At 36.1% G+C, this 10,019-nt stretch overlaps 1 protein-coding gene across 1 annotated transcript; it reads left to right on the top strand.

Moving 5' to 3' along the window:
- The first annotated feature begins 1,204 nt into the window (after positions 1-1,204).
- Positions 1,205-8,187, top strand: LOC108972873 (UDP-glucuronosyltransferase 2B15-like). The gene is made up of 6 exons (XM_018939755.1): positions 1,205-1,244; positions 6,045-6,209; positions 6,353-6,449; positions 6,543-7,004; positions 7,132-7,610; positions 7,685-8,187. The coding sequence occupies exons 1-6, from the start codon at positions 1,242-1,244 to the stop codon at positions 8,075-8,077; spliced, it is 1,599 nt and encodes a 532-aa protein (XP_018795300.1). The 5' UTR covers positions 1,205-1,241; the 3' UTR covers positions 8,078-8,187.
- Positions 8,188-10,019: the final 1,832 nt, after the last annotated feature.

Below are 10,019 nucleotides of genomic sequence, written 5' to 3' on the forward strand. Positions count from 1 at the left end.
TGATGACATGTACCAAATATGGATGAAATCGGTTCGGTGAAACTACGCCTGAAATCTCGATTATCACTTTATCATGCGAGAGTATAAAATGTTCGGTGACACCCGAACTTAGCYCTTCCTTACTTGTTATATATAAGATATATGCCACAACTCGAACTTCTCTATAACTCGAAGTTCTCCATAATTCGAACTCTTGWATTGGAAATTGGATAGAAATTTCCTTCAATAACTCGAAGTCTCTGTAACTTTAGTTAAGTTTTAGTATGGATTATGGTGATTCGAGTTAGGGAAGTTCTGCTAAATATAAATATAATTGCTTGGATTCCAATCCTCKAKTTGATGRTTTGCACTTTAARATATTTMCCTGGCTTTGATTTCTGCAAGTTGCAAGAGTATAAAATGCGCGGTTGCACCCGAACTCAGTCCTTCTTAACTGGTTATTTATGCATATATTTTKTATGGGGTCTCCACATTACCGTCTAGGTTCTACAAACTTCGTGACAAACAGCAATATTTGTTAAGGTAATTAATTAAGTGCAATATTATAAACGCGACCGTTGCGACATTTTTGAAATCAGTAAATCTTCGTGTGATTTCTAAATAAGTCAGTGCTAAGCTCCAGATAAGTTCAGTGACTCGACATATAAATCGCTTTGTGACAAAATGTTCTACCTTCACCTTGATTTTTTTAAAAAAATWAAAAATAAAAATAAAAYTAATAATGGTGAATAGAAGCATAATCAAACATAATTATAAAAAATTGCATATGTATGTATGTGCATGGTCGGCGTACTGATAGCACGAGGTAGCGACTCGCTCGCTGCAGGCACTCGGCCAAAAACATTGAACACATTCTAAGCAAGTGCAAGCAAATACTCGTTTGTTTGTTGCAAAATATAGTACATACACTCGCTTATATGGTTATATAAATGCAGTTATATGTGTAGTTATCAATGAATTGAAATCGTTGAAAACTCAAATATTAAAAATTGGTAAGCGTTGTATTGACATTTCAGTGCAAAATTCACACTAAATGTGTTCGGCAGCAATTTTCTACGCTGCATAATTGCGGGAATACTCGAAAAATAAACGAAACTAATAAATTATTATACAATTTGTAACGAAACATAAAATTATTTGAAAATATACATATAAGTAAAAAATAAAAAAGAGTATTGGAAAAAAATTAAAATCTAATAAATAACAATAATAACTAAAACGAATTGTGCATATTATAAAAAATGGTAATTTATGTAAAAATATTTGCACTAATAATTAAAAAATATAATACTAAAATTAGTAACCTTGCATTTATTTATATGAGTGTTTATCTGAACTAAATGTGCTTTAGAATTATTGCCGCAATTGTTTAGCAATTTTGTCAAAAGTGTCTTTAAAAACAATTAAATTTACAGCATTTTTTAAATAAAGATCGAAATAAATAGCATTTCAGATAATTAAAGAGAACCGACGAAAGAAGTGTGCGCTATCATAGTGGAACTTGAGGCAAAAATGCATAAATTTGATTACTGACTAGTTCTATTTCCAATATACYGAACATAAAGATCGTGATTCACCTAATTTTCTTACATATCCATATCSACGAGTGGAAATATTTTACCGTCATGAAAACTAGTTTAAATTACATATTTTAAATTTTTCCTCTCTTAGTTTTTATAAAGGTCATTAGCCACCTAATATCGATATTGTCACCGGAGACTGGGAGAATGTGGCTAAACTGGCAAAATAATAGAATARTATTGGTTGGTTGGCTCCCCTTATATATGCTTAACATTGTTAAATGATTGCTTGATCGTGATTTGATCATAGATATGCTTCAATTTGAATATTATACTTTGAAATCGATTGCTCGCATGTTAGGCTGACAACCACATTTGTTGCAGTGGATTCTAAAATTCACAGAAGCATATAGCTGTCCGCTCAAACTCAAGTTTTTGTATGGAAATTTTAATATTAGTGAAAAGTAGTCTAGCTTCGGTGCAATCGAAGTTAATTTTTGAAGTCAAACTACTGTACTAAGTCTCTTAAAATGTTTTTCTGTCAGCACGTGCTCTGTCCGAAGACTTCAATTCATGCTCTAATTATTTCCGAAGAAGACTTCTTACTCAATTTAAATAAATTAATCAATATTTTTATTACGGCGTAGATATGATACCTSCATGCTTCCTGAAAAATTGTGTCAAATAAATCTTCTTGCCTTTGATATTGATTTTTAATTCCTCACTTAAACAAAGTATATTTCCTTCAATTTGCATAAAAGTGGCTTTAGGTCATACATCGAAAGATAGCAATGCAGACCATCCAATTTTTTTCGATGTCTCCGTTAATTTCTTCTTCYCAGCATGGCTTTCGAAATGAGAAATCTACTCTAAAAAAGTTACTTGAATTTGTAAACCATGTATCATTGGGTTTTAGCAAAGATTTTGATAAAATAAATCTCTCGACTCTCGTCCATAAACTTTATATTTTGGGCTCTCAATCAAGATTTCTTCAATGGGTAACTTCCTATCTTTATAATAGAATACAACGRGTGATATTTGAGGATACTCTTCCARATTCAATTAATGTACTACATATTCAGGTATTYCGCAAGGTAGTTCTTGTAACTTTTTATCATTAATCTTGTGTAATAGAATTCTAAAATATTTCATTATCAGATGACGAGGTACAGCTTTCTAGAACATAAATACATATACACGGTTCGGAAAGTAATAGGACTGAATCGATTTAAAAGAATTTATTGAAGCAATCGTTAGAATTCTTTAAAAACTTTCAAAATAAGCTCCTTCTGCCTCTATGCAGCAAGCGCGATTTCCAAGCATTGAAGGCATCATGGAAGGCTCTCTGCGGAATAGCCTTGAGAGCCGAGGTGCATGCTGCTTGAATTCCCTTTCATCGGCCTTTTCAGGTAAGGACATGAAGAAAGTTCGGGGGCCACATCTGGGCCGCAGGACAGCTCCGGAAGCATTGGGATGCTGGGATTGGTTAGGTAGCTGTTCACAAGAAGGGCGATGTGAGCCGGGGTGTTATTTTAGTGCAACTTCCAATCGGCTGCGATGTTTTGTCGAACACAATTGACGCTTCGTTTGAGTCTCTTGAGAACTTTCACGTAAAACTTGGCGTTGACGGTTTGTCCAGGATAAAAAAATTCATGGTGGACGATGCCTCTGATGTCAGAAAAGACAATGAGCATCGTTTTCACTTTGGCTTTGTTCATTTTTCCCTTTTCATCGGTCTTCATCAGTGCCCTCTGAGCTAATTCCGCAGGCTTGGGCGGAGGGTAGTTGTTGGGTTATAATATAAATCTTTAGGTGGTTGGTGTAATATTAACTTCTAAGACATCTCAGTGGTGTTGATTTAACAGACATGTACTCGGTGAGAACGGCCCTGTGGAAAACTAGTTTCTTTAAATTCCTAACATGAAGAGCGTAAATTAACGCATGAAACCGCTTAAATTAAGTTGAGTAACGGCGATTGTGTCTTTTTCTTTCCATCTACCAAACCAATCTAATATCTAAGCAAAATATTCTACGCAAATTAAAAAAAAAATAATATAAAACAAAGTAAATCGACGTCACGCTCACACACGACTACGTTGTCGTTGGGTCCATTGTTTCACAGCCAAAGTTTTGTCCTTGAATCTTTAAGATTAATTTAATGTGCCAATTTTTGCAATAAACACACACACACACATAAACACACGTGAGTTTATGTTCTATTCTATGGAGATCGTACAACGTGTGCTTGTCAATCAGCACGATTAGACTAGACTATACACATTTACTTTGCCTCATTAAAAAATTAAAGAAATAATCAATAATTGCGCACTAACACCCATGAAAATCACACATAGAATAAAGTAAATTTATAAATTTTATTTAATTATAGCTTCGGTGTGATACTTTCGTTATCAACAATGTACTTATGAAATATTTGTCAAAGTAACTGACCTTAGACGATGGCAATGCTAGTTTGTCGAAACCGGTTTCAATAAATTTCAACAAAAATCATTTTGTACATACTTATAAATAMRTACTTGGGCAGTCTYAATAGTTTCTGAAGTTTATAAAAGRTGGWACATWCCGAAAATCACTACGTTTTTAAAGAAAAAATACAGTAACTTCAAATTTATGGGGAATGTTTGTTATCATTCGAAAGAACATTTTTTGACATTTATTTTTTGAAGATTATCTCTTTCAAATGTTGGCGGCTACGTCTCGTGCATTTCATCTGCTAACTGGCGAATCAYACGCGTGATTCTGAATTCAAGCGAGATTGTCGGCATAGACTTTAGACTTAACATATTTCAACCGAAAAAAATCTAACGATGTGATATCACACGATTTTGGTGGTCAATCGACCGCCCAAATACATGTAATTATCTGCCCCCAGAAGTGTTTTCTCATTAAATCCAATGATTTTTGCGGTGTGTGTGAAACCACTCAACCGTCTTGTTGAAACCAAATACTAGCTCCAATTTCAGATGTCAAATTGTCGGTTATCACCGAGCGATAAAGGTCTCCATTGATAGTTATGAGAACGGCATCATTTTTGAAGAAATRTGGACCTAYGGAAATATGGATSTCTCTGTTCCAAATACGGCAATTTTTAGTTTGTTTATATACCTATTGAGACCGAAATAGTTCTCATCGCTGAACAAAATTTGGCTCGAATCTTCTTGAACCTTTTCAAATACGCATAGAGTAAAGCTTTGTCGCTTGGGAGCTACGAAAAGTTTTAGTTCTTGCACAAGCTTTATTKTGTACGCTTTCGAATTAAGATGTCGAGGTAAATTGCACCGAATCGAATCTCCGCGATCTTCGTGTACACTCTCAGATACTGCTGCTATGCAAGTATTTTCTTCACTGCCTGCTGGATGTAGTTTATTCGGTCGAATATTATGCAATAGTGAATGCTGGGTCTCAGTGCACTCAGTAGGACGATGATCAACAGGACAATGAGATCAAGGAATTGGTACTTGAAAATTAACGATTAATAGTCGGAGATCTTACTGGCATCTCTGCGATATCGATAGCATCAGTGAAAATCAWTTTGAAAGATCACTTGTGCTTAAGAAAAGTTAAAACATGATTGCTTATCACTCAATTTTGTCGAAAGGCAGCGTCGCGTTAAAGTCTGTTAAACAATGMTTTCCTTCTACATTATGAAACAATATCATTACTGATGACGAGTCCTGGATCTATGCTTACGACCCGGAGACAGACGGTCGGCMGAATATCGTGGCAAAGTTGACCCAAAACCGAAAAAACCACGTCAAAGCMGGTMAAMAAYGAAGTTTTCTGCTATTATCGAGATYTGGTGCTCTCCGAATTCCTTCCRAACGGCTAAACWGTCGACAAGAARTACTATTTGAYTATCRTGCGTGGTTTATTATAAAATGATGCCGGCGTTATGTGCCGACAACTCTTTGTTTTGGCACCACGATAATGTATCGTGCATAATACATTGATTCTTTGTGAGTTTTTCGCCAGATTCGCAACCGCTATCGTGCCACAACCACCATAATCGCCTGATTTGGCTTCTTGGGATATCTGGCTTTTCAGCAAACTCAAACGAATGCACCGGAGAAACCGTTTTGAGTAAATTGAAGACACTAAACTTGAATCGCTACATGCATTGAAGGCTACCTAAGAAAGTACATTTTCATAACTGTTTCGAGGATTGCAAAAAACGTTAGCGCAAATGTATTGGGGCCAAGGGGAAAGGCAAAGACGTAGATTTCCAAAGACATAGATTTTGAATAACAAAGAAGCAATTTTAAAATTATGAACAATACCTTGCAAATTTTTGCTCATAGTATAAAAAAACTACAGAGCTATCAAACTGTCTTCGGAGCTACTGGAACTAAACTTGCTTAGACTTTGTCTTCAATTTTTTTATTTTTTACCACTTTTATGTAACGGTAACGCATTAAGTAAATATGAGTGCATATTACTTATTTGGAAAACATAAAATTCGTGATCTGTTTCCTCGGTATTAATTCAATCTTTAAATATTTTCAGGAACTCAAAGTTCTTAACAGCTTAATAATACTAACAACACTAATGACTGCCTTAGCGCCCGCCATTGACGCTGCCAAAATACTGGCGGTATATGTATATCCGGGCAAAAGTCACTTTATGATGCATCGCGTGCTGATAAGCGAGTTGGTGAAGCACGGACATGAGGTAGGTTAACGGCGAGAATCAATTACCGCTTGCCTTTTTCAAACACAAGTAAAAAAAAAAATTACTTTTCGTTGAAAAAAAAAAAAAAACTTCATAAATATTTGTATGCTCATATAGTATACGTTTTTTTTATATGCGCACAGGTAACCATGATAACGGCTTACACGCTGGCGCCGCTACGGCTGGGCAACAATTATACAGAGATACTCATTGAACCGGTGTACGATTATCGAAAGGACGGTGAGTGCACTGTATTGCAATTATTTTTTTTGTTTATATTTTTTTTATTTTTTTTTTGTTTTTTGTTAATTTATATTGTTTTATATTGCTTAGGCAACGCTCTCACTGGCAGCAACACTATATTCGATATGTCAAACAATGACATAACGGACTTTATGAATATGATGAAAGCGATTTGCATGGGCAGCACCGAACACGCGCTCAAACAGCCGAAGGTGCAAGCAATCATTAATGCCGAACAAACACGCGGTGTTTACGATCTCTTGCTGGTYGAACAGTTCTATCAGGATGCCTTCCTYGCTTTGGCGCATATTTACAGTGTGCCTGTGGTGAGCACTGCCACCTTCGCCAAGGAGCATTATATGAGTCAAATGTTCGGTGTAGTAACGCCGTGGGCGTATGTGCCGCATGGCTCGCTGCCACTCACGGATCGCATGAGCTTTTGGCAACGTTTGCAGAATGCTTATCACATACTAAATACCGATTATAATCGCGAGTTTAAATACTTTCCGATGGTGGATGCATTGATCGCGAAGTACTTCGGACATTTGCCAAGTGAGTGAAAGTTTGGTGAAGTTATGTTAAGTAGAATGATCTAATTATATCTTAATTCTACCAAAAAAAACCAAGATCGATTAAAAAAAAAAACACTTTTCCTAATTTTCCACACGTTTTTTCTCAGTTAAGTTCCCCAGCGCCTCGGCCATGAATAAGAATCTCTCCGCCATACTGATCAACAACTATACACCGCTATCAACTGCCAGTCCAACCATGGACAATATGATCAATGTGGGCGGCATGCATATATATCCACCTAAAGCCCTACCCACTGAGTTGCAGAGCTTTTTGGACGAAGCTGAGCATGGCGCCATCTACTTCAGCTTGGGCAGTCAAGTGGAGAGTAAGGATATGCCGGCTGAGAAATTGCGTCTCTTCCTCGATGTCTTCTGCAGCTTGCAACAGCGTGTGCTGTGGAAGTTCGAAAACGAGAGCATCACAAATTTGCCACCGAATGTTATGGTGAAAAAGTGGATGCCACAGAGCGACATACTGGCCCACCCTAATGTGCGCGTATTCATCACGCATGGCGGTTTACTGGGCACACAGGAGGGTGTACACTACGCRGTGCCTATGCTGGGTATGCCCTTCTACTGCGATCAGGTAATTGCAAATAATAGTTTTATAAAACATTTTGTTCTTATCAATATACTACACATGCGACTCATCATCTGCAGCACCTCAATTTGAAGAAGGCGGAGTTGGGCGGCTACGCAGTAACACTGGACTTTCACACTCTAACGCGTGAGTCYCTGAAGACTGGTTTGCACCAATTGCTCCACAACAGCACCTATCGTGACAACATTAGACGGATATCAGACATCTTCCACGATCGTCCAATGGGCGCACGTGAGACTGCGCTCTACTGGATCGATTACATCATACGTCACAAGGGCGCACCGCATTTGCGCGCTGCCGGCTTGGATTTGAAGTGGTATCAATTCTATCTGCTAGACTTGGTTGCTCTCTGTTTGGCTGCTKCCATACTGATGCTCAGCATTGCATTTGTGTTAGTGCGTTGGCTCCTAAGGAGTTTTGATAGTAAACAACAAAAACAAAAACTGCTTTAGTAATGTATTTCAAGTAAAGTTTAGTATTAAATTTTAGTAAATATTTCTAATTTAAGTTTTATAAAGTGCAAAAATGTTTTAGTATATGCTTTGGAACGATATTTTGGGAGTAAGCGGGGTTAGCAACCAATTTTTATCTATTTTGGCTTTGTCAGTAGAAGTTCTTATAATATTTGAGCAAGAGTAAAATAACACGCTAAACTCGTGAGTAACGAACTTGTACGGTAATCCCGAAAACCACCTTCTCAAGACTGACGATACCATCACCTCATTTGCTTTTTGTCTATAAATTATGAGGTCACTACGTTTTTCAGTTATTTGAAAATTTTTTTTTCCAAACTTACCGGTGTTAAAAATTTCAGTTGCTTCATTTTCCCCTCTGGGCTGTTCGACACACAAAGCATTGCGAAAAAGCAAAAAACAAAATAAAATAAACGGTTCGATGCGTTATAATGGTCAGGTACCTATATTGAAGGTGCCCTGAAGACACGTAAACAAACAATGATCGAAGTTTTGTTCCGAATTTCGCCTATACCCTTTTCGACAAAATAACAAAAAACAAATTTGATGTCTGACCAATACTTTTCGCTAAAGATTTCATGCGCCTACATTTACTCACTATGTGGTTCGACGTTCGCTTACTATAGAGTCACACAAGTAAGTAGTGACCAATCACCACCTGAGTAATTTATCAGCGTAGCCAAAAAGTATGCAAAATATTTTTAAGTCAAACAATTTATTAACGTAGTAGTATGTCTAATTCAAAGGGTTATCCGAGAAGCGGTATTCACAAACTTCGCAAATATTTAGGTGATATTTAGGTCTTTGCAAACCCTAAGTTCACAATATAAAGAGAAAAGTTTCATAGTAACAAAAAAATATAAYACTTAAGAAAAAACAAGAAACACCCTCMCATCCAAGCCATTTCTTTATCGTTMMTTTTCTWGRGAACATTTTTTAGKSARTTTTTGGACATTAAATAGCGCCWGCAAGYGGGTATTTCYTTCAGAGACGAACAGCTGCAACAATAACAAAACAATAGTAACAACAACAATATTAATAACATCAACAATACTAATAACAACAAAAAAGAGATTATGATTCAAGCACACCGTCGCGAGCTACATGTTGTCGAAATGTATTTCTTCTAAGTAAACCTCACTTTGCCGCTGTTGGACGCAGATTACCGGCATATTGTTCGGTTGTAATTGCAAGAGCATTAATTAGTATAAATACGAGAACCATTTTTTTTTTTTTTTTGTTTTTTTGGTGAGGTTTTCTGGTTGTGCAACACGCGACCCGAAAGTCACGTTTACCTAACTCAACTAGAAGCAAAGCGCTTTTCATGGAAATTAATCTCGCTCTACATACATTGGCTATGATAGACAGGTATCCGATTTTGACACAATTTAATTGTTCTTGAGATATCACTTAGCTATTTGATAGAATCAAATATAAACTTTTAGAAATACCATCTATTAATATTATATTTTTATTGCATTAGGTAAATGAATTGAAACTTTATTTTTATTGTAAATTTTATTATTGTTATTGCTTTTATATAATTTTGCGAAATGATGGATACTATAAAGTGATTAATCTCTCCCACAAAAATGCTATATGTAGATGGAATTAGCTGAGCGTTTCCTCCTTGACCGCCCCATATTTGCCGGTAACTCACCTTGACTCTTACTTTTTCAGCGCCATTGCTATTGGTTATTGTTACCTTCGTTGTTTTTTGATGGAAGAATAGTCATCTGATATTTTTCCAATACAGTTTGTGCCTTAAATCTCCGACCAGAGATCAGCCAAAGAGAATCAAAGAAACTGTGATTAAATAATTAAAATATTATAAGAATTATTATTTTCAAAGCTCTTATCTACATATTTCTATTTTCGCATTCTACGGAGAGAGCCATAATCAATAATTTTATGTAATTGT

The sequence above is a fragment of the Bactrocera latifrons genome, unplaced genomic scaffold (genome assembly GCF_001853355.1).
Source record: "Bactrocera latifrons isolate USDA-ARS-PBARC rearing strain unplaced genomic scaffold, ASM185335v1 scaffold_433, whole genome shotgun sequence".
NCBI lineage: Eukaryota > Metazoa > Arthropoda > Insecta > Diptera > Tephritidae > Bactrocera > Bactrocera latifrons.